The sequence below is a fragment of the Patagioenas fasciata genome, chromosome 14 (genome assembly GCF_037038585.1).
Source record: "Patagioenas fasciata isolate bPatFas1 chromosome 14, bPatFas1.hap1, whole genome shotgun sequence".
Classification (NCBI taxonomy): domain Eukaryota; kingdom Metazoa; phylum Chordata; class Aves; order Columbiformes; family Columbidae; genus Patagioenas; species Patagioenas fasciata.
In genome coordinates this window covers 10651679-10677635 of record NC_092533.1, presented here as the reverse complement: position 1 = coordinate 10677635, position 25957 = coordinate 10651679, and the positions used below count along the sequence as shown (strand labels likewise).

At 43.1% G+C, this 25957-nt stretch overlaps 1 protein-coding gene across 5 annotated transcripts in view; it reads right to left on the bottom strand.

The window, feature by feature from the left end:
* Positions 1–20033, bottom strand: part of FSTL4 (follistatin like 4) — a 219878-nt gene extending 199845 nt beyond the window's left edge. For 2 of the 5 annotated variants that reach the window (XM_065849394.2, XM_065849395.2), the window contains exons 1-3: positions 19929–20032; positions 14291–14426; positions 1119–1152 (exon numbers count right to left, since the gene is read on the bottom strand). In XM_065849394.2, the coding sequence (XP_065705466.1) occupies positions 1119–1152; positions 14291–14419 (163 nt within the window). In that variant the 5' untranslated portion in view covers positions 14420–14426; positions 19929–20032. Of the gene's footprint in view, positions 1–1118; positions 1153–14290; positions 14427–19194; positions 19258–19928 lie in introns of those variants that run through there. The other 3 variants (XM_071814762.1, XM_071814763.1, XM_071814764.1) reach the window with 3 other exon arrangements.
* Between the last annotated feature and the right edge of the window lie 5924 nt (positions 20034–25957).

The following is a 25957-nucleotide window of genomic DNA, read 5'->3' as shown; positions in this document are numbered from 1 at the left end:
TTAAGTCCATTTTCACAAGACTAGATTCAGTCTTAATGTTCTGTGATAAATTGCACCACAAACCCTATATCTAGAGCATGACTGAACCATCTCCATACCCAGGATCCCAGAGATGCTCTTCTGCATCTCAAAGCAACCCTGAACCATCCAAGAGCTCTCCTTGGTCTAAGACCAATGGAAGTCCAGTAAAACTGGATGTCTCCATTAAGAGTAGCAGAAGTTTGACCAAACACACACACATATGCTAGAAATCTGAGCTAAACAGAATTAATCTTTAGCAACAGCCATATATTTTATTCAAGACTCTTCGCTGCCTCAGTCTCAGGGAAAAAAAAACACACACACACCATAAACACATAAAAAATAAAAAGGAGATTATGTGCCTAGATGAAGAGTTACCCTTGGACCTGACCTTTTTATTTATGCAGTAGAACAGTGGTAGCTACAACCTCTTCCCAATATACAGAATGTCTGAAGCAACTAAAGATGCTGGAACAGAACAGGAATACATTAATCTGTTGCATGGGAGAGTGCCACCCGCTTCCCATTGTACCCAGACAGATGAAGCAACTAACTGCCTGATCTGGAAAACATCTGCTAAACAAAATCAAAATTAATGATGACCAAAATGAGCTCTTTGATGGGCGATTCTCACCCAGTTGCTGGGATCCATCACAGAGCAGCTAATTACTTACTAATGCACACAAGTTTCCAGGAGCAGGAGCTGAGCTCAGGGCACCAGCAAAACTCACATTTAACACTGCTGCACCCTGGGGTGGATTTGCAGCATGCCAATGCATGGAAAGCCTGGTCTGGAGCTTTTTCTCCTCAAAATGCTCCAGGGTCAGAGTTCAGATCCTCTGCCAGCACCCAACAAACCTTGACATGCAGCCCCAATACCACCATGCAGGTCTGTGCTGGAAGAGGAACTTTCCATTGGAAAAAAAAAAGACTTGCAACACTAAAAACTGCCAGACAAGCATTGGGACACAGTCTCTTTGAAATCCCACAGCAGTACACTCTTCCAAGTGTGTAAACTCATGTTTGTTTAAAAAGTTACTGCAAGAACACTCCACACCAACACACACATTCAGAGAAAACTGTATTTTTTTGCCTACCTTTTCTTCTTGTAACTTCAAACCTTCTGGAGTCCTACAAGGAAAAAGAGAATTTTGTGTTTTTGTTTTTTTCTTTAACACAAGAATTGTTCAAAGGCAGCATGAACAGAAACCCCTACAAAACATTAGTCATTGTCCCAGGGAAGCATCTATGAAGGTCTACAGAATGAGGAGTAAATACAAGCATACATTTCAGTTTGTCCACAAATATTCAGTGGATCAATATATCACCTAAAATAATTCATCTTTCTGTGATAAGTTACATGGCAGAGCACAAAACCTTTCTTTAAAATGGATTTTTTTTCCTCTATTGATGTTAAAAGGGAGCAGCTAGAGGGTTATTATCATACCACAGATTTAGAGTTGAGAAGGGAGGAGCCATTACAGATATTTTTAGCAGGGAGTTGTTCAAATACCTGAAGAATTTCAAAGCAACCTGACTACTCACACTTAGAGCTGAGGGCTCATTTCAGTCTTCGCACACCTACATCACTTGCCCTATTTCTTGCAAAGCATCACTGCTATCTCTAAAGAAACTTCTTTTAAAGACAACATTGCATAAAGCATTGAGGCTATTGCATTCCTAGACAACACTACTTGTACTAGCAGTGGCATTGCAGATGAATAAATATTTAATTCCAAGAAATAACATTATTTATGGGTTAATTACAAATACTTATTTCCATCATTTGAGTTAGTTCTTGCAACCAGTGCCACCCGGCCCCAGCACCATCTCCACCAAGGTACAGCCACACAGAGGCAAGAGGAGCAAGCTCACCAAACCCCTGGCAAAAGCTCATAAAACTGGTTTTTACTCCTGTGGATGTGCCTGGTCTAACCTTATGTCATTCCCTTAGTGCTCACTGTTCTCTAATGTTTGTTTATCAGAGAATAAAATAACAATGTTTGTTTCTTTACTGCTTTTGATAGGAAAGAAACACATGGCCTCCCCAGACATCAGAGCTTTCTGGCCCACCTGATGCTTATTAGAATTTTATTTGTATTTTATTTGTATCTTCACTTTTAAAAAAATAAAGTCACTCCCTGCAGACCACATTTAGAAGAAGGGATATAAAGTACAGTGCTACACATCTAATGAAATGTATCCACAGTCCCCTCCTGCACTGCCAGGCACCCTGTCACAGGGTAATTGAAAATACAGAAAGCTGCCACTGGAGCACCCAATAAAAAATACTGAGCTTTTCAAAGTAAAACAAGACAGAACAGAAGAAAACAAAAGAAAAAAAATCAGCTTATGGAAGTAACAACAGTACGTGCTCAGCTAACTCCTGGAGCCTTTACCTCCCTCACCTGAGTACAGACAGCATCCAGTGATTCAGAGTGAGATGTTTTATTCAAGGATGTAATAATATCTCACACTACGATGTTGTAGTTACTCATTTATTGCCTACAGAAATGCTCCTTTCTGCCTCCTGTCCCTCTCCCAGGACCCAGCTCCAGACATGGTCCATCCCACCAAGACATTCCCCATCCCAGGGACCTCAGCACATCACACATTTCCTGGCCTAGCGCTGCTCAAACATGGTGACAATTTATACTATGTCCCATTGTCATCAGTTGTGTAGGCAATAGACACTGCTTCTCTCTCCTACAAGCAACCAGCAAGTTGTTTCAAAAACAAAGCTTTCACCAAAGCCAAGAAGGATCAGAACAGCAGAAATGGTCTCCTCCTTGCAACCCTCCAAATCAACCAAGAGAAACAGAAAAAAATAATCAGTATTTGCTTATAAAAATACTAAGTTATTATTCCCTGTAAGATGCTACCTCAGTGCTCTTGAGAAATCTGTAAAATGGCATTCAGGATTAGTACAGACTTCAAAGCACTTATCCTCTTTAGGCAGCAAAGCTCTGAGCTGCGTAGACAGTTACACTCCAGGGACCTCTCAGAGCTTTTCAAAATATCAGTTTGAGAGGTGGGGCACAGGATGACAAAATTCAGATACAGCCTGCTATCATCAAGCCCATGTACATGTAATATATGCAAAAGGGAAGAGTACTTTTAAAGTTCCCCTGGAGTCCCTCACTTTAACAAGCTGTTTGAATTCTCTGCACTTCAAAAGCTTAGAAACACTAAAACTAATTACAACTATTACATTGATCAAAAGAAAAAAGACAATCACACTCTACAAAATATTCAAGTGTCAGCTCCCTTGTATTAAATACCCTTTTGGTAGCTCCATGAAAAGAACTGTGTAGACATCGTGGAAAACAAAGGATGGTCTTCAAAGTTTCCCTTCTTTTCTTCTGTTCCCCTTGTAAACTCTAATGAATATAAACTATCCCAAAAAACAGATGCAGGATTCAGAGGAAAAAGCTCATTAGAAATGCCAGGGAAGAACACTGAGATCAAGCTGCAAGTCATCACTTCTCATTACCTGGGAGAATATCAGCATTTGTGTGTCCCCCAAAGCATCCCCTTCCATGGAGAAAAGATCAGTGACATTGAGAACGCTCAACATTTCAGAAAAATGGGAAATAGGAAAAATACCTGGCAACCATGCTATGACTTAAAGAACAGCCACAAAAGCATTCAGCTCCAGATGGAAACAACTGGGGTTTCTATCCCTCCAGGAGAATGAAACCATGGCACAGACTGTCATGTTTCTTAGTTTGCCTCAGCCAAATCATTTTTCTCTTCTGTAGAACATAAAAGAATAAGCAATGCTAATTTTCTCCCTGTGAGGGTATATGTTGAACATAAGATGATTCCATTAGTGATCTATTAATAATATACCAGCAAGAGACATCACCAGCAAGTCTGGCCACAATCTTGGGCAATCTCCTTACAAAAAGTAGTCGTCACCCTTTCTTTGAAGGGTAAGATACTGCTCTCACATAACAAAATCACATGGAGGTTTTAATAATGTTACTAGTAGAGAACCAAACTATTTTGATAAAAATGACACTAAAGTCCTCAGATGCATTGCCTGAGGAAGAATACTTTTCTGCAGACACCATAAAGCAGATGGTTATAAATGGGACGTATTTCATGGGCAGCACTTAATGACTGCAAATTCCTTTAACTAAAAATCTAATTTTATCAGAGCATAAGTCATATGCTTTGAAGGGAAAAATTTGTTTCTGATTTCTCATTTCTTTCTCATATAAAGCTTCTTCATGAATACCATTTTAAATAGCATTTCATTAATGCAATACAATAGTTTTATTTGTCAAGATTTGCTTTTAGCACCTATTTTCCTCCTTGTTAATGTTAGTTAATTGAACACAGAATAAAAGGTCCTTCTGTTCTCTATCTGAAGTGTCTAATCATAGTTACATGGAAATCAATGTAGTATGTTTGTTACAGTATTGCTTTTCACCAGACACATAGCTACCGCATCTCCCAATGACCAACCAACACAGTGCCAACGCATGAGAGTGGATATACTGTCATCAAGTACAATTACTAATCCTGAACGTATTAGGAGGGACAACAATAAAAATAAAAATCAGAAACACTTCACTAGCCACTGTCACACAGCTTCACTCCCTGTAGCTGCTGTGTGCTGCTCAAACACCTCCATGAACCTTATACAATTTAACAACTCTTTCGCACAAAGCCCTTTTCTGCTCTTACAAAAAGAGAGCGCCTGTATTTCAGAAGACAGCATCTAGATGCCCTGCCAAGACATAATAGCCAGTCTGTGTCATAGGCTCCTGATTAATGCTGAATAATGGCCCCACAGACAAGCAGAGCACTTCTGGAATGAAGAATCAGATTTCATTCAGAACGAACACAGGGCAGCGGGGGAACTTCATTGTGCAGCATTAAAATACAACTACACAGAGGGAATACACAATATCATACATTGCTCCATAGCCAATGTGCTACAAACTGATTTACTGAGAGTCATTAGTGAAGGATCCAAGCAGCAAAACCACTTTCAAGTTGTTTGCTATCAGTGTAAATAAAACCTTTAAACACTCCTGTATAACAATGTATCTGCATTTGTCCTATATACCCACAAAGAACATATTGTGCACTATACAACACAATGTTCTCTGACCTGTAAATCCCTGTTGCAAGGAGAGCGGCGACATGAGCTTCTGCTCTTCAGCAGTGGAAGCTGGAGACCCCTCATCTCCTGGACCCACTGGAGAAGGGAGGACATCACCCTGTTTGCAGGGAGCACCCAACACTGTTTGCCTCAGGCTCCCACTACCACCAAAACACTTGACAGTCAAAGGCTTTCTTTCTCACTACTGTATTTTACTTCAGTTCCCATTGAATTAATGGGGTTTTCTTCGCACTCTTGGATAACAGAAGACTCAGCTTCAGCTTTTGTGCTTGAGCAAACTCAAGTTTGCTGGAGCCCAGTCAGTGTTCCGGTCGATGTGCCTCAGGGTGCTGCTCAGGAATGTCTCTAGCAAGTGAAGCCCAGAAAACACACGAGACCAAACACCACACTAAGAATACAAATTTCTCTGTCAAGATCACTCCAGATTAGCTTTATTACAGCAACATTATTCAGCAGTTGATAATTTTAACTTGTTAGAGCTGCACTCAAGTAAACAGAGTGCGCAAGAAAGGACCATGTGTATGTTCCTCTTAGATCTGTAACTACAGGACCAATGCATTAGAAGGCTAATTTCCAATCTGGAAAATAATGATCTATGAAGCCCAAGAAATTGCTGTCCAAAACTGTGGCAACTTTTTTTGCCACGGATTATATCTAATTCCCACACCTCAAGGGCAATCCCTATTAATAACACCCACATTTTCTCCCCAGCCAAGGAACAAACAGGCTGAGCAAAAGAGTTGTGGATGCTCTAACTACACAATTATTACTGCAGCATGAGTAAGGGCAGGTCATTCAGAAACGAAGCTAACACAGGACTGTCTGCAGGAAGCACAGGACAAAGCACATCTCCAAAGCTTTAAAACACCCATGGGACTGGGGACAAGATGCAGACAAACAAGTTGTTCTTGAAGCCCTCATCAGCTCCCAAAAAACGACACAGTCTAGTCTTTAAGAAAGTAATATTAACCATCTACAGACAGTTAAAAACAACCATTAGACAGGTAGAATTTATAACTGCTTGGTGCCTGTATAAAATCACCTCAGCAGTCACTGCTGTGTGTGATTAAAAGCAATATGTTAACTTGGATCCTACAACTTTAGACCAGACATTAAGGTGTAGAGTAGAATACATGTGCTTAGCAGCCCACCAAATAAATATGCCAACCCACTACTAAAATTGCTTGTGGTATCACAGTCACACAGGCTTCATCATACTCTTGATTTAATGCATTTGCCCACAAGGCGCTCAGACAGCCCTAACGCTGACCAGAAGCAACGAGAGATGGAGCATGGGACAAGGCTCCCTGCCCTAAAATACTGCCCCAAAATGCATGCAGGAACTGGCACTGTTATAAATTACAGCAGCTACATAGTACTTTATACTTAGTTTGTAAGCAAAGCGCACTGATAGTCTACGAACAGGGAGGTGAAAAGGACCATTTTCGGATTATTTTCTGCAACAGTTGTTCTCCCTTTTGTCCATGCACATCCACATGCGGTCACACGCTATTTCCAGCATTCTGATTTGAAGAGAAAAGGCAAGAACACTTTGCGAGGTTAGGAACTGAAACAGTCACAATTAAGCTTGAAATTAGGAAAGACAGGTTCCTGTCTGATATCTCTTCAGAGTTTTCCTTTGACTGAAGTCAGAGGATGAGTGCCCATAATCCAGACATGCACAGGGGCACATCACAAGCAGGAAGCACTGAGCAATAGCCGGATGTAGTATTTTAAGGTGCAAACATTCACAGTACATTGTCTCACTGTAATTTTTTTTCTTCCCCAACTTCCTCCATTTGCAGAGCAGTATTCAGAGTTTTATGTAAGGCTGTGCATTTGTTGTTTTTGTTGTTTGTTTGGGGCTTTTTGGTTTTGTTTGGGGTGTGTTTTTCAGGATTTTTTTGTTTAGCAGCCTCTGATCCCACACACATGATGCTTAACACATACTACTAAGTTGGTACCAAATAGGCACCAACTGCCTGCAAGTCCAGCAATTCACTTTGCAGCGTTTTCAGTCTCCTGCCCTTTAATACTGACATAGATTTAGTCAAAAGGAGACCTTTATGACCAGAAGTAAAGGTCAGCATAGGGGACTCTGCCAAAAACAATTCACATAGATGGAAGAGACTCAGAAGAACAGGTAACACATATCAGACCCATGAGTTGCCTGTATCACGGTGCTGTAGCAACCGTCTTACCAGCTACTTTGTGGAAAAGACTGCAGTGCTTGTGCAAGGGGATAAATCAAATTCGGCACACACGGCTGGGCTCACACTGGCTCTATCACTACATCAGATGTTACCTCTGCATACACCAAGCCTCCAGGAACCCACTCTCAGGATCAGCCTAACTGCTGTACAGTTTCTAAATATACAGCCCTAGCTCATTTAGCAAATTAATAAAGTGGCTGTTCCTATTACAGACTATTGTCTCAGATTTTTTTCCCCCCCTTTAGATTATGCTCTCCCTTATCTCAAGTGAGGCATCAAGAAAATTGCACTGATACCCACTACAGGTGAGGCACCCCACACACAGACTGCAGCATTTGCAGTGGTTCTGACTAATATACAACTTAGTTTGACAACCAGGATTTTGTTTACAATCACAAACAATATATTTTCAAAAACAATGCTAATGAAGGAGAGAACAGCCACTTCATTGGGTTTTTTTGAGGAAAGCACACAGAAAAAATAAATAACACACTACTGTTTAGAGAAAGCTTGTTTTCAGTATAGACACTGGCAATTTAGATTTGTCCTGTGTGGTATAAACATTGAGAGCAGCTCTAATGTCTCACATCACACAGTATCATCTGCTCACCCATACAACAGCTAATTGAGATAATTGCTGCATCTCTGATTTTACTCATTACTATTTCTAGACTTCAGGTGAAAAGCCCAGGTATGACAATGTGGAAATCCATGGAGATATATGGAAGCTCATGGGATGCCTGTTTTAGAAACCCCAAATTTGCAGATGTGCCCTTCCTATTCTACAAAAATGAGAATTCCCCTGCATGATAGTAGAAAGTACTTCAAGTAGAGCTGTCTTCCTTTACAAACTACTGCTACAGCCTTTTTTTTTGAAGGGAAACTACACTACATTTGGAAATAATTGTCAATATCTAGTCTTTTAAGGTTAAGTTCCTTCTGAACAGGATATCAGAAAGTGTAACCCTCTGCCACATCATAGCCAAGGTAAAACTGCCTCAGACTTTGGTCTTATTACTCTGGTCTTATTCCCTGCTTCAGGAATATACCAGCATCTCCCCACCTAGGTGTAATTTTTCACAGTTGCTCAACTGTGACATGAGGAAAAAAAACTTACTGGAACTTGATTCCTGGGATCAGTTTGTGCCCCAGCTCAGCACAGAGCAGGGCACCCCCAGCCCATGGTCCCTCCATTCCCTGGGGAACAGCATCCAAGCACTTGCTGCCTCCAGCTACAGCACCAGAATTCAAGGTCACTAACCTCCAAGGCACCACTCAAACCAGTGGTCCTGGTTAGCTGGAAGGTGACAGTGCCCGCCACACCAGGCGATGCAGGACCACCAAGAGGTATCACACATCACATCTTAACCAGAAGCAGGATTTTGGTTCTGTAAAGGACTGCATACAAAAGTTTTCATTTGGAAGTGCTTTAGATGCATCCTGACAATCCCTGACACTCTTGATATTGAACCATAACCATCTATGAAAACTAAAATTCTTCAAATTTTATTCTGCTCTTCCAGTATATGGTACCTGCCTTGTTCCAAGTAACCCAACATACAAATTTGCCAGCACTTTAAACATAACAGCATCCCATAAAATATCATTTATTAAACCCTTTGGGCACATGGGAGGGGGCAGGTGAGTTCAGGGATGCAGAGGAAGGACCCCAACATGTGTATCCAAATACTATGAAAACGTGCCACAGCACCTTGCACTGCAGATACTCTGTCAACCAGCACTCAAGGGAAAAGCTCATCTCCACAGGGATAATATACTAGCTAAGATTTAGAAAGGTCTACAAATAGCAATTACAGCTTGTTAGAGATACCACAAATGCAGGTAACAAGGAGGGAATTCTCAGTACATACCAAAGTGACACAAAAATAAATTTAAGTCTTGTCTCTCTTTACCTTCATTAATGTTTAAAACAGGAGCAGGCTGTAGCCCAGTATAGATTTTAATTTAAATCAGATTCTCTCCTTTTCTCCAAACTGCCTTACAAGCAGGAAGAGCACACACACAGCAGCAATTACTAATAATAATTCTTAAAATAAATACCAGGATATTAGATCTTTGACTGCATATAAAATTGATACACTGTGCCTGTCTTGTTCCAAGCTCCTGCTCTGAAATTATGCCTCTGTCTGAATTATAAGCAAAAGCTTTTTTCAAAAGCCTCTGCAGTTTTGTACCTTACTTCCCAAAGCACTCCTGTCAGATTAGGAAATACAGCTTTGCTGGGGGAAGGAGCACAAAATCATCCACACAACTCCCATGCTGCTTGGAATAACCAACAGTGGTCTTTTGCAGCAGCAGTAAGTGAAGCAACATTTAAGAATCTGAAGATAATTAGGAATTTCACCAATAATTGATACTCTCGAACAAGCACAGTTGAGGCTGCGAGGGGACTCCAGAGGATGCTCCATTCTGTGCAGGACAGCACTGAGGGGCTGTGTGACCCAGTGCTCACAGTCACACAGAAGGTTAAGGTGACATTTATGACTTGGAGATTTTAAGCAGTTCAGGTAATAACTAATAATAACAACACAGCCAATACTTTGCAAACACCAGTAAGTTATGGTAGCTTACAGAAATGAGCATGGTTGCTACATTAATTAGCATAAATGTAAGTGTTGGTATAATTCCACATGATACTTCAAGGTTGGCAATATAATTTAAGGTACAAGCCAGACAAGGTAACATAATGGGTACAAATAATCAAGGAACTGAACAATATTGGTACAGCTGGTCTAGTTTACCCTTGAACTGTGCTATCACAGTCCAAATTAGATGTGCCACTGCACACCAACGCCTTGCTCCATCCAGGGAACAGTTAAGGTGCATCAGGGAGGTATGAACATCTTGCAGCACAAGAGGGGAAAAGCAAATGTGCCAGCACTGGGATCTGCAAGAGCCACCAGAGCTTGTGTGAGCACTCGGAGCATCCCTGGGATGCAGCTCCTCTCCCCAGAGCAGTATGGGGTGCTGAGCACATTTCTTGTATCTCCTGAGCCTTCTGAAATTGAGCAGGTGGCAAAAATAGAGCATGGCATGAAAGCAATTAAGTATTTCTACAAAAGCACAGAGCAGTTTTAGTTGTGTAGCCCAGAACAGACGGCAGGATGCCTGCCAGGCTGCACAGATCTGCTCAGGAGTTCTCCGTGGCATCCAAATATTTCCTTTAACAACTCAGCACAAACTAACTATACATGTACCAACACAGAATTCTTCTCCATTTTCACACTATCCAGCTAGCACAATATTATTCAGGCTACCTGCAAGCAGCACCTCAGAAAACAAAATACAGAGTTTAATTTCTGAGATGCAGCACTGTGCCGACCTGTGTTTGAGAGGGTCCCTGCAGCAGATGGGAAACCCGCTCCTGGAAGAGCCAGTGGAGACCAGCAGCGCTACTTTGCTGCACCGTGGGCTGAGGAGATGAGAAACTTACCCCAGGAACTGTTAAACAGTTTGGCTTTGGCACATACAGAACAGCAGCCTCTTACACAGAAAGCAAGGAACACAAGGAAAGTTAACTGTCAAATTTCAGTATTTAATATCCTTTTGTAAAATACCCCAGTAGATAAAAATTTGGTCTAAGCTACTAGTGTGGATTATCTTGTAGAGACTGAGTGGAGTAGTACCACTGGCTTTCCATCAGAACCTCCTGCCCAAGTTCTCCTTCAAATTTGGACTCCAGGGTTATTTCAGATCCAGGTTGTCTCTCTCCTGCTATTCTCATGCTGAAAACTGCCTTCAGCCACCGCTGGTTGCTACATTTGAAAATTCCTTTCAAGGGAAGGAGAGATGACCCCAGATTGCAGCACCTGGACCTTCCTGGGCAACTCAAAGCCCTTCCAGACCACCACAGAGCTGTCCATGAAATGTGGTCACCTTTAAAATGCCCACCTTTAGCATGGAATCAGCTTTGCCAAAGGCACAGGCAAAACCTGCCCAAAAATATCACCCCAGAGTGGTGGGCTCTTCATATTGAGCTATTCTGGCACATATTCCACTCAGTAGGAGTTAGTCCCGTGATGATTCAGCCCTGGGAAGTTGTGCCTCTTATTAATCACTCCACAAGGGTCCATGTGCAGTACTCAGAAGCTTCCAGAGCTTTCCAGCACCCTCTGGAACCAGCCTGTGAGAAGTTCTCCAATATAAAAATGACAGCAATATTCTCCAAAATTAATATGGACCAGGAAAGTTGCAGCCTTTCAGTTATTGTCCTCCTTTTAATTAGGTTTTCTATTCATTCTGCACCCAAGGAATTTCAGACTGCATGCATATGTGTGTCGGCTATTTAATCAGGACTAAGATCATTTCTGAAAACAAACCTCTTCTCAGGAACACTCTGTAATTGGAGAGGTGGAAAGCTGAGCATCAGGAAAACACACCACTGCTGTGCTAAGAGTTAATTTCTCATGCAGAAGTGCTGTATATTGCAATCTATGGCCTCAAGACTTATTTTTCCTTTACAAATGCAAAGCACAGCTGCAATGATTCTACCATGGACCATGAAGAAATTGATTTAGCAATCTGAACATAAATTAAGCAATGTTTTTTGATTCAGTAAACTTGTTCCTATGTAGATCAGAACAAGTATTAGGGAAGGTCAGTGACCAATACCCAAGCATTTCCTTTGATCAAATTAACAGGAATTTTAGATCAGAGCACACGTCAAATTATTTGACCTGTAAATTAACCCTTTACATATTTTAAGTTATTTTAGTGAATTGCTAAAAGGTTCTCTATTTGCAATTCAATGTTTTAAACACATGTTAATGGAATTGCATATTAACCAAACCACAAATTTCATAACTTATAAACACTTCTTGTGAACAAGGAGCTCCAAATCAAAGCAAGCCCAATATCACTAGGAAAGGGAGTTCACGTGTTTTCTATTATTCAAAAGGTATTATGGCTAAACTACTTCCAGACAGATACACACCTTCTGAGAGAGAACAGCAGTTATCTCCATTTCACTGACCCACCTGAAACCTGTGTTCAGGGCTGCCAGATGGATCTTGTATTTGATGCCACACTGGATAAACACTTTCATGTGGAACAAGCTTTCTGTACAATTATTTTTTTTACAAAATCTGCATTATAACTTACACCCCTTGAAGCTATTTTAACTGCATACTTTGTACATTTAAAACTGTAATATTTGCATCTGTTAAATTCTGTGCAAACCTGAACAAATGCATTCCTAGCGTAGATCCTTTCACCTCAAGCAAGATCAAATAATTGGTACAATAACTTCATGGTTTATAGAGGCAGATCAAATGAATTAATGTCTTTCAAGTAGTATAATAGTTCTAAAATTAATGTTAAAGTAAATCATTTGTGTAAAGACTTTAATTCCTCAGAGTAAGTTTTTCAAAAAGATCAAAACTAATACGCACTAGTGAAGGAGATTCTTTTAATGCAAAACCATGCAAAATATTTATTTTTAACAAAAAAAAGCCAAAATTCTGAGACAGTACAAGAATACGTCTGAGTGCCAGTGAACTACCCAAGTCTCCACAGCAACAAATTGTCAGTGGAGGCATGGAGGGGAACTGGTTTTCTTTACTTTTACAGAACAGATGATAGATACCTCAAGGAAAAAGTACACCTGCGACAAAACTCAGAACTGCAGAACCCCCAGCTTCACTGAAACAATTTTCAAGTCCCACTGAGCAGTGAAAAGCATCTTTTTAATTGGCTTAAACTGCTTTATTGAAACAATGCACACAACTGTGGGTACTTGTAGATAGGATGTGACTGGGACAAATGCGATTCTCCAAGTAGAACAAAATCCTGAGGCTTAAATAGATCCAACTGCAGAACAAATCCATCAAGGGTTCATCATCAGCCTGGCAGCAATTAGCATACCTGCCAGTAAGTGTTCTAGGCAATGGCAGCTAAAAAAAATACAAAAGTCTCCTTTCCTTGCCTCCCCCACCACATCCCACTTCCAGGCATGTGAGCAATCATTTAGCAAACTTGTGATAATCAGGAACTAATTAAATAACTAAAAATTGTTTCAGTATTCATTATTTTCTTTCCATTAAAAGTCACATTTCTGGATTTTTATGGCCTATTCACACACCTCAGACATGTGAAAATCTGAGCCTACCCACATCAATACAGCAAACCCAGGCTGCAGGTTCTGGTCCTGAAAGCCATCATCCCTGCTGGGACAGCCTGCACTGGACACAGGTCAGAACAAGGACCTGCTTCATCCACATCGCAATGAAAGCCACCACTGTCACCTTCAGCACTGGAAACTGGTTTAATTGCTTCTCTGTTCCCACAAGCCCAGGGCTTGAATGCAGAAGCATGTTACTACCCTACATTAACACATGAGGAGTCCCACCTCCCATCAAGCCACCATCCCTTGCTGTGGCCACCCATGCTCCCTTGGTCCCTTTCCAGTTGTTCTGTGTTTTGCGGAGGTTTGACATCAGAAAATCAGGGGGAAAATGCTGTGAGCAGTTACTTCAGTGGCTCTCTCAGAACCACCCACTGTTCAGTTTTCCTTGTTTTAAGCAACAAACGAACTTGTTTCAGATTTCTCATCTGAAGGTCCAGTCACCCAGATGAAGAGCCAGGACAAAGTCTGCTTATTAAATTGAGTTTAATTGGTCCCAGCAGCCCCAACACAGAGCATACTGTAAAGTCCTTGGGGCAAAGACAGCATCTCCACAATGGCCAGACAGTTTCACTCCCAGAACCATGTCAGGATACTCAAAAAAGTGTAAGAGCTTCTGCTTCACTATTTCTTCACTGACCTCCTCAGCAGGTGTTTAACACAAATATACATGGATAAGCCCTCACTTGTTTTCTGTTTTCACAGTATGGAGTGTCTGAGCACAGCATAAAAATAGAAACAAGAGTTGTAGCTGCAGCAGCAGCTGGGGTACAGTACCTCTTGATGCAACCTCCCTGCATCCGGATACAGCCGTCTGCTCCTGTCCGTGTCCATCCATCCCCTTGTGACCGACGGGAAAACCCCAAGCAATACAAGAGATAACCAAAAGCTTCTTGATTTCATCATTTCACACCTGTTGAAAATAAGAGAGCAGCCATAAAACAATCCTCTCACAACAAAACCCAGGTCAGATTCAACAGCACAGCTGAAGATTCAGCTGACAGTTTATGTCCACACTCAGTCAGTGCAGATGTAGCTTTGCAGATTCCCACAGCAGATGTAACAAAATACCGATTTTCCTGTTTTGCACCCAGTGTATTGGCAATGAATTCCCACATAACAGCAGTTTTGTGAAACATTTACCCCAAAGTAATCCCCCACAGGACCTGCTGTTCCCAGTCTGTTCCCACACAGGACCTGCAGAACCAGAGCCATGGGATTTCTAAATCTAACTACTGCAGCCAGAAGCTAACCACATCAGAACATGGTATTATGGTACAGCAGAAGCCAAAGGGTGACTTTATCCCATTTCCAGAACCCCCAGCAGCACAGGGTCACTCATACTCAGTAACTCACACTTGTACCTTCAGCAGATCTTCAGGAAAGCCCCAGATACCCTATATTCACGTTTCAACACTGGACACTTCCAGCAACATGACAGAAAATATCATTATTCCCCTCAGACTGAGAGGATGATGCTGCCTGGAGCAGATACAGCCCCCACCACCCCCTTAGGCTGAGATTTGGCTTCAGGGCCAGCCAGCAAGCCAGGCTCTGACAGTTGACACCAAACACACAGAACAGTCATTTGTTCAGCAGATGAGGGCACCTGTCCAGATGGTCACCAAACCCACTACAACAAGCTCTGTGCCAAAGAGGGCTGATGTGCATCTTCAACCACAACAAAGGTGAGCTTCGCTGGGGGCTGCAATTTCTCCACTCATTTGCCTCTCTCCCAGACTCATAGAATCATTTAGGTTGGAAGAGACCCTTAAGATCATGAAGTCCAACCATAACGTAGCTCTAGCACTAAACCCTAAGAACCTCATCTACACATCATTTAACCCCTCCAGGGATGGTGACTCCACCACTGCCCTGGGCAGCCTGTTCCAGTGCTTCACAACACTTTGCATGATTAAATTTTTCCCAATATCCAATCTGAACCTTCCCTGGTACAACTTGAGGCCACTTCCTGTCGTCCTATCACTTGCTACTCAGGAGAAGAGATCAACCCCCTCCATACTCCAGGCTCCTTTCAGGCAGTTCAGAGATCAGAAGGTCTCCTCTCAGCTCCTGTTCTCCAGGCTGAAACCCCAGGTCCCTCAGCTGCTCCCATCACACTTGTGCTCCAGACTCTTTCCCAGCCCATCCAGCTCACCAGTAGCATCATCTCCCTGGCAGTGCCCCACCACAGCCCCACACCAGCTGCAGGAGATCGGGAAGATGCAAGCAAGGGTTTCCACCCCAACAGCATCCACTTTTTTGAATGAGTTTGGAAGCAAAACCAACAGAGTCACTCAAAGTGTATGACACACATTGTAGTTCCATCAGACAACACACACAGTCCTGCACTGGTGCCCTGGAAGCTCAGCCAGGAGAGCTCTGTACTTCATCTGAACTTTTCTGGGAACAGGACACCAGACCGTGTCATTACTTTTCACAATAAAAATACCAAAGGAGTCTTCAGGCCTGATACCATTTCTGTGGTAGCTGCAGGCAATTTTGACCTTTCACAGCAGCCACGGAGGATGCCAACACAGACCCACAATGAAGCCTAATGACCACTTAATGAAGCAGGTGATGACATTTCTATAGCATGCGAGTGACAGGCTGCTGCTTGGTTTGAGCAATATGTATTAACAAGGCAAGTTACCTGCTAACAGCAAAATTAAGCCCAGCTGAATTAAATCACCATGACATACCTCATCTTGACAGGGCCCATTTTACAGTGCTTTACATGTGCTTGCTGCAGGGTGTATCCAAGCCTTGGCACATCACTATCAATTTTGGAGCTGTGACCAGTTACACCAGTGCTGACTTGGGCTCGGCTATTTAATCTGCCAAAAGACACATCATCACTGGAATGAGCAAAGCCCACAGACACTGCACATCACACACCCATGGAGCTCACACTTTGCTTCTTCCCAGCATTAATGTAAACACCCTGAATTGAGAGCACTCAGGATTAAATCAAAATTTATTAGGCTTTCTAAATTCCAATTAGAAGCCTCAGATGTAATGTTACTGGGGCTACAAATAAATGTTTAATAAACCAAAGTCACTATATCAATAAGCGACAAGTACATTGTTACATTATGAATTGTTCTTGCACAGCAATACTATTTCTCACGTTCTTTACAGAAGTATTTTGTATGCTTGGGTGATAGCACCACAGCAAATACAACTATTTCACTTTGCAGTTCTAAAGACCTCTGACTCATACACTGCTTGAAATTACAATCATAGAGCAAAACAGGGGACTAGTTTCATGTATATTTAGTAAATAATTAACTGTTAGAAAACATGATAGCATTTGGATTAAGATGTTTGTAACACTGATGAAATTGAAAGGGCACCCCCTCCACCTGCTAGAAACTCTAGTTGTTTTATAAATTGAATTTGTAGAACATGTTTTTCTAGTCAGTTTAGATATTACTTATTTTTATTGCATACCAACTGACAGTACACTAATTGCTGTAATAATAAGAGGAGGACACACTAACATATGTTACATATCTGAATAGCCTAAACCAAGCAACAAATGTGCACCATAAATATCAGGTCAGGGTTAACTCTGAAATCATACAGCATTTCCATGTCGCTTGGCACCCTAAACCACACCTTGGCATCACCTTCCCCTGAGCAGAATCTGGTCTGCAGTTGCAGCAGGCACATTACATTAACTGGATTGCAGTCTAAAGTTTCCTGAAATCAACAGAAAAATTCAAATTGATTCAGTAGATCCTGACCACCACTGTAAACTCAGACAAGTTTTACCACCAGTTCCCTTTCTTCACTTGAATGAGGCACAGACTTGCTGGATGTGACCCTGTGTGGACATCACTGCCCAGACACAGCGCTTTCATATGGAAATGTCTACATAAAACAAGCAGCTGTACTCGGAAGAAAAATTAAATGAACAACATTCGTGACTAAACACTAGAAGTCTCTCAAGAGCTGGAGGAGAAGATGGGGGTTTATCACATAACTGCTCTAAGCAATCTGTATGAACAAATAGATTGTAATCTACTATGCAATACAGAAATTAGTAACTGTAATGCAGATACTAGAATTAAACCAAACTACTTTAAAGTAAACAAAGTCAAGCCCCACATCCATTTGCAGCATTTCCTTTGGCTTCAGGGGAACTACTTCTAAAGCAATTTTGGCTCTTACACTGAATAAGATACTACACAAAGCCTAGAAGTTCACCTAAAGGTTGTGGTTCATTTCTCTGAACTACAACAGTATTAACTACAGACTTCCTTGCAGCTGGCATCGCTTTACCAAGAAATACTACCACAAGCACAATGGTCCCATGCCACATGCAGTTACCTGAAGAAGCTCAAGCACCATCTCGCAGATGCAGTGCCCAGCCTGGCAGGACCTGCAGCACAGCCAAGCCTCGCAGGTGCTGTTGTAGCACCAGCAATTGCAGAACATCCACACCAAGCTTGGATAGGTTTGCGCAGACACCAACACCACAGGGAGAGTCTCACCTCACAAGAAAATTGGTGCAACGCCTTTGAATGAAGAGGAACACCAGCAAGAAGACCCAAGCCAAAAACACAGGTTTTAGAGCTGCTCAAGCAACAAAGGTCACCTTGGAAAAAGGAAGGGGACTAATCACACCAGCCATTTGAGTGGAGAACAAAATAAATTGTGTAAAGCACTTCTGAGCAGTTAAACAGCTAGATTACTGCTGCGAAGCCACAACTTTTTCCTCCACGACACAGAAGCTTTAAGAATTCAATTTGTGTGACTGAAACAAGATTAAAGAATTTGCCAAAAGCAGTCATTTGTTTTGTTTTCAGGACTACTTAAATTGCAGTTTATTTCTTTAGTATTGAGAAATTAATATTTCACAATAGCTTTTAATAATTTCCACCAAGCTTCACATTAGAACTAAATTACCTGAAGTTATGACTGTTGCTATAGCAAAAGGAAAGAATTTGGACCAAACCATTACATCTATATAAATTGGCTCTATTAACACCAGATAAGAATCTGGTCCTCAGTTCCTCTGCCATCAACTGCTCCAATTGCTTCAGCCTTATCTAGACAAGAATTCTATGACCTGTAAAATATTTTTGATGTGCATAATTTCTTGTTGAGTGCTACAAGTGCTACAAAATTAAGGAGAAACGCAGTTCTAAGATAACCTTTCGGTGAGACACAATGAAGCCAAATAACAATTTCAGTCAGCTATCTGCAGTATCTTAGGTAAATACTTAAAGTTTACATTAAGAACTCACTGGAATCAGCTGTGATGTTTAACTACAAACCAGACACTTCATTTAAGCAAAAGCATACAGAAGAATGCTTCCTCTGAGCTTTAAATCCTCCAAGACACTTCAGTGTTTCCCAGAAGAAACGCAGGGGTCATCAGTCCAGCAGGGATGAAGGGCTGCCAAGAAGCTCCCAAATCTCACAGGTATTTAACCTTTGTTTTCAAGACTGCCTCCGTGACACTTTGCTACCTCTCAATCACGGGTTTGCTCTGAGGTTATGCTCATAATCATCGCATACCATCCCTGCTGTCACCCTCCGGCTGGGCACCCAGTGCCAACACCACCGGAAAAACATTTATTTCCACCACGCAGGAGCATTTAATACAAGTTGGGAAGAAAGCCCAGAATCTCTTATTAAATAAAAATAATAAAAAACCCAACATCACTCACTGTTGCCGGCTGCAAACTCAACCCGCTGGCTGCGGACGGAGGCACTGGAGGCTGAAGGTCGCTCGGGGTAGGGGGGCTCCCGTCCCACCGCGTTACCCTCGCCCTCGCGAAGCCCCCGCCGGCAGCGGGGGGCAGCGGGCCCCGACGGGGCGCTCCGCGGGACCAGCCGCCGGCGCCACGGCGCCACCCGGGGGCCGCGGGGGGAAGCGCCGGCCCCACTCGCGACCGCGGCGGGACGCGCCGCCCGGCCCCGCGCTCTACGGACGGCGGCAGCCTCGCAGCTTCAGCACCGGGGAACCGCCGCACCGCCCTCCGCGTCCGAGGGGAAGGAACCGCGTCCACTCCACAGGCGGCATTGCCACCTCTCGCTCCCCACGCTGTGAGGCGCGGGGTGGGAAGGTGGCGACACCCTCCAAGCCCGTCCCGCTAGCCCGCAGTCCCGCTGCGGGCGCCCACCTGTTACCGCGCCCAGCTGGGGACGCGGAGCGGGCGGACGGCAGGTCCGCGGGGGGCGGCGGCGGCAGCGGCAGCATCCGAAGGCTGCCCAGCCCCGAGCGCACCCCGCGCGGAGCGGACAGCTCAGAAAAGCGGCGTAGCTCCTGCGGGCGTTCTCCGCTCCGCCCGGGAGCGGAGAGCAGCGCTCCGCAGGGTGCGCAGAGACGCGGGGCAGTGCTCAGCGGAACCGTGCGGTACAGGGCGGGCAGCCGCAGCAGAGCGCTCCCCGCGGCACTCACCTGGGGAGCGGGGCGGTTCGGCGGGGCCGGGACGGGAGCGGCAGCGGCCGAGTACGCGGCGCGGGCCGGGCCGGCCCTATTTCTGCTCTCTGGGCCGGAGCCACCTGACGTCAGCGCCGCATTTGCATATTCCACCCAATCGCCGGCACCTGTGCCGGGACGGCGGCGCCGCCCCCTCGGGGCACACGGCGGGGAGGGGAGAGGAGGGGGCGCCCATCGGGGCGCTGCGGGCGGGGCAGCGCATGGAGCAGCGCACGGAGCAGCGCACGGAGCGGCGGGGCCACCCCCTCAGGGCACGGGACCCGTCATTGGAACGTGCCTGCGCGGGTACCAGAAACACGCGGGGGATCCCCCGCGGGGGTGGGCAGCGCCTCGGGGTGTTGCTGCCGGTACCCGCGCTCTGATAACCCCTCTCCCCAAAGGCAGCCTCTGGGGCCGGGAGAGGCGCTCAGCGCGATACGGACCCCAGGCTGCCCCGGGGTTGGGCGGGAGGAGACCACTGACCTCCCACCGTGTGTCCCTAAAACGGGGATGCTCTTGTGGGACACCGAATTTTCCCCATAACCCGCCATGAACTTGCACTGCACAAGAGGAGCACGCTGTTCCGAGAAGTGCTCCTTCTCTTTCCACATCGGTGGTTATACAGAAAGGCAAACATTGAAATTCCTTCGTTCTCCTCTTCATCGCATCTGGTTTCAAAAAAAAACCAAAAATCAATATAATCATTTCTCATTTATTTTTTAAAAAGGTTGGATGTTTACGGGAGAGCAAGAACTGCAGAAGCAAAGGGGATTTAGGGTGTTTGGTTTCAAAGGTTGCTTAAGAGAATTAGGCGCAAACTGGACACATCACAAAGGCGATCTAACACCCACAGTTAATAAGAGAAGGAGATGAGCTGTCTTAAAGACCTGATTAAACACACCAATTTGTTTATTTCTTCCTATAAACACTCTTACAGTTGGATCCTGCGGAATTACATTGGATTTGTCATTGGCTTTGGTGTGAAAAGGACAGGACACCTTAGTTGAGATGTTTAAAAAGACACAGGCTGCTATCAGAAACTGGGTCTAGTCCAGAAGAAAATCTGCTTATCAAAAAATCATTCCACAAAATTAGGCAAGAAGTTGGAGAAGAGTCTCTTTCTTGAGAGTAGGGGGGGATTTAATTTTTATTTTCTTTGCAGGAAATACCAAGTGATCAGACAGGTGGTTTTTCTGGGATTTTTCACATCCTTAGTTCTGGCCTCTTAAATGCAGCACCTCCAAAATATATTTGGTGTTTACCGAAAAAATGGAGCTTATTCTACTCAAACCAGGCACAAAGGCTTGTAAGGATTCTTGTTGTTTTGTTGGTTTGCGGTTTTTTTGTGGGGTTTTTTTGTTTGTTTGTTTGTTTGTTTTGCTTGTTTGTTTGTTTCTGGTTTCCTTTTTCAGGAAGGAAGCTATCTGCAAGTGCTGATTTAAGGTTTGGATTAAAAAAGAAATCACAAACGTTATGAAATGGGGAGTATCCACTGTGAATTGTGTATGGGCAATATAAAGGATGTCTTTGTAGAGTGTCCTAAAACAAGAAATGACTGCATATTTCACAGCTGGCCTATAGGTTTTTGAGGTCTGTGGTTTTAAAAAATAGAGCTGAAATCCAATCAGAGACAAATACATTCTCTTCACTGAGATCTTTTTCTCTTTCCTGAGGGAAAAAATTGGAAATAATATCTGTAGAGACAACTCTTTCCCATTTCCTGAAGTGAAGGAAGAAACATCTTGCCACTCACCAACATCGTTTATTCTATGAAAGGATGTTTGTGCTGTCAATTTGAAGTATTTAGTAATTTCTCTGGATCTCTTAAAGACAGACATAAACACAAGATGCATTAGTAGACATGTGCAGCGTCCGCACATCCCCTATTTATTTATATCTGCACGTGCTGGAGGATACAGCGGAGGGAGGCAACTGTGCTCCTAATCCAGGGATGTTGGGATGCCCAGATTTCCCTTCCTCACCGTTGGCACAGTTCGATAGCAACAGTCATGTTTACAGTCTTCTCTTGCACACTTGGGTCCTGATATTTTGCTTCAAAATCATGTGAAGTTTTCCAACCATTTGAAAACACTGTTTATAAAAAGGGACCACCAGGCACCCCCACCTCGCACCCTCATCCTCCAGCCAGCTCCATCCTTCTCCTTCTCAAACCCTTTCAATCTCTTGAGACCTTCTAAAAGCCCCGTGGGAGCCTGACTGCATCCCGAGGGGCGTTTTGGAACAGGAGCTGTGGGAGCTTTGCAGAGGGGGCTTCTGTGCCCCCACGCTGGTTCACCCGCCCGCAAAGGCTGGGCAAGGCAAATGGCTCTGTTACCAAACTGTAGGAAAACACTGCTGCTTGCTCCAGAGCGGGCTGGCAATGAAAACCTGATAAATTCCTCATCTTCAGGGCTGGATGAGTTCGAAGCAAAATAACTGTTTCTTTCCTTTGAACTGGGAATTGGAGAGGCCCAAAAACCAGTGATTTGAGTTAGAAGGAAAAGAAAAATGGACTATTTTAAGGACAGATTTGAGGACGGAAATATTCCTATGCAGAGAAAGGGGGAAAACAAGTTTGCTTTTTTTTTTTTTTTTAAATACGGGATAACTTGTTCACTAAATGAAAATTAAGCATCCTCCTCTTCACTCTGTTAAAAAATACACACAGAAAACAAGACAGCAAGTAAAAACACTCTAGAAGTTCAGAGGAGTTGAAGCTGATAATGACAGTATGTTTAATATAACGTGGGCACATTTGAGGACTGTGAAGAAGGAGATACCTGGGCCAGTCCTGGTCTCATCTACTTCGGTGAGAGGAGCTGGAAATGTGCAACCTGTTGTCAGCTTTGACTGATGAGACTTGAGGACTTTGGTGAGAAATATTAAACAACAGATTGGCAAGGCAGAGCTCGTGTCACTGAAGATACGATAGCACTCGAAGGTGACGGCAGTTAGTTTTAGGGAAAGAGTTTTGAAGAACAGACGGTGTTCTCTTATTGGACTTTAAAAAAAAAAATTATAAAACAAACAAAACAAACCAAAACCATACAGACAAAAAGAACCACGCACATACCCAAGAATCCCTGATTTCTACCAGCAAAGAAATTAACTGGGAACCATCTAAGCCACCCGAAGCCCTTCCAAAATCTACTAGGTGACCTTCAGAAGAGGAAGATATGGTTTCCTCTTTAAAAATTCAAACTTTGAATGACAGAATCAGCCACAAACCCCCCTCGTCCAGCCCTGTGAGCTAAATGCAGTAATTAAACATGAGTTTTTAAGAGAACATTGTATTCATTAGAAACAAGAAGCTGAGGAGGTAATAGAACAAGAAGATTCACGCTCATCACTTTTAGTTATTTGAACCAAGAGCCTAAATCAGACCTGATTAAAATAAGAACTCAAAACCATATTCAACCAAAACTAGAGATTTAAACAAATAAAAATGTGACAAGAGTCATGATTCGATTATTATGAGTCCGTCTTTTAATTGCTCATTAAGATGACAGCGTGTATCTTTGCCTACATACATTTAGCAAAGCCTTTTCACTATGACAGTGCATAAAATTACCCATGCCAACTGTATATCTCTTACCTTTTATGTCAACTTTAGATTTGCCAGTTTTTCATTATCCTCTTGGTCACAAATTAATAAGGAGGAACAAATTTAATAGCAGCCTCAAACCTTTAGAGATTATGTCAGCCTTGTGTATCTGTGCCAGTTAAATTACCATTTATTTCTGCTTAAATTTAATGTGGTCATCTTCATACAAACACGCACATATTTAAAGCTGGCTCTCAGGGTACATGCACTGAGGGGCTGCTCTAAAAAGCTGACATGGAATTCACCCTTGAACTTTCCTCACAGCATCACTGCATTGAAGATGCAGCAAATGGAGAGGACCAATGTCAAGAGCTGCGAACATGCAGGAGTTCTTCATGGGCACCTTTCTCCCATTGTTTTACCAGCCAGGATGTCTGTGGATCAGCCTGCGCAGCAGTGGTTTGTCCCTTGGGTGGTCAAAATGGGTCGAGGCGCAGATCTAGCTAGATGCTGCTTTTAGTGACCCATCCTTCTCCTCCTTCGTTATGTTTAGTCAATGCTAGCTGTGTTTGGTAAGTGCTGGCAAACAGTGGATGCTGGATTGCAGTGCTTCATCCCTACCTTCATAGCTGTAAGCCCAAAATAATACAAAAATAAATTGTAAGAGATGTTTTATACCAAAGGAAATACTAAACGTAGAAACAGTGGTTTGATTCATTTCACAGCTGTAGTCTTTTTTGATTTGTTCGTAATTTTCTACACTACTGCTTCCAATTTGGTACTGTCTGGGCCTCGGATGACAATGAGAATGGGATAACAGATGATGAGCTCAAAACACTGAACACAATCATACTCACCCTACGTGTACTCACAATCAATATGTCACTTTGAGGAAGGAACCGTCAGCCACTGGGCAAAGTTTGGAATATAAAATGCCAGAGGAACTCAAGGCACATTTCTTATTTCTTAGGAGTTGTCAGAGCCGCTGGCTTGTTGCTGTGTAGGGGACATGCAAAGTTTTCAAATAAATAGCTCCAGATATGTGAATTAAAATTCATGCGGCAACTTTGAGCGGCTCCCTCCATCTCCATTGCCAGCAAAGGGTAACTACAAGGCTAACGGTGGGACCAGCACGAGCAGGTCCTACAGCCATTGACCAACCTTGTGGCTTTGCAAGTGGCACCTATTTTCCTCAATTTATCAGTCTCTGAACACTTTTTTTGTCTCTTCTTCCAGATGCCCAGGAGAGATCATCAAAGACAGTGGGCAGGGTTTAGCTAAAGACAAGAAAGCACCACAATTCATGGGCATGGTGAATAATAAGGGGTTTAGATTTTTTCCTTGGTTATTTGTATGTACAGTTGAGTCACAGGGAAGTCTTGGTGCATATTCTGGACCATATGGTGATATTTCTTTCAAGCTTGTTTTCAAGAGGACATTTAAAGTGAGGAGCTTTAGCAGAGCTGTTACAACAAATGAGTGGGCAGTCAGTCAGAATATGGAACTCCTAATCCAGGTCGTCAAAATTCCCCACGTCAGAGAAGGAGGCTGATGAATGAAATAGGTGAAGACGAAAGAGTATGCACCAAAGCAGAAGAAAAGCCAGCAAGAAAAGCAAGCCTGCCTCACCCAAAACATTTGGAAAAGTTTTCTAAAGCATCTTTGCATTTTATCTCATTGCTTAAGAGGTTTTACTTTATGCCTGTGCATATCTACGCTGTGTATCGAGTTCAAGAAATACATATGAGCAAGGGTGAATTGGCTTCAGATTCCTTAAATTGCCTCTGCAGACAGATGGGCAGCGAGCGGGCTGGGAGGGAGCGTACAGGCAAGGAGGATGTCGTTCTTCTGCAAGGATTAAGAAATGTAAATGGTACCATCAGTGCTAAGAAAGACAAACCCCTGCAAAGCATGAGCCAGGCTCAGTTCGAACAGCAATTAAATGATTTAGAACAAGACTGTGATCATTTACAATTTTTAAAGGTGAAAGGTGTGATTTTGGTAATACCTTAAAATTAAAAGGCTAGCCACTCCGTCTTTGAAATGATGGTTTCTCTCCTGGAAGACTTATCTCATTGTCAGTCCATTAGCAGCCAGCCATAACCCATCCATACAAAAATAATTGGCTATTGATATACGGTAATGCTGAAAAGTTATTCTTATTTTTGTTCATTGCTACAGAAAGATGTCCTCTCCAGCCTATGCTTTCAATCATTATAAATGCGACTGTGAAAAACTAAAAACACTTTTCTGAGATAGATTAAGATCTACTTCACAAATAAATATATTTTATCACTAAGAGAAAAGGCAAATGTCGCTGGTAGTGAGTGTTTTATACACAGTAGAGACCACTTACGCTGGAATTTTCCCTTCATGGTAAATTAATGCTACTGGCTATGCGCAGTCCCCTCCGCACCAGCAGGCTCAAATGTGGGGTTTATACCTGCTGAAGAATTATCTCTGA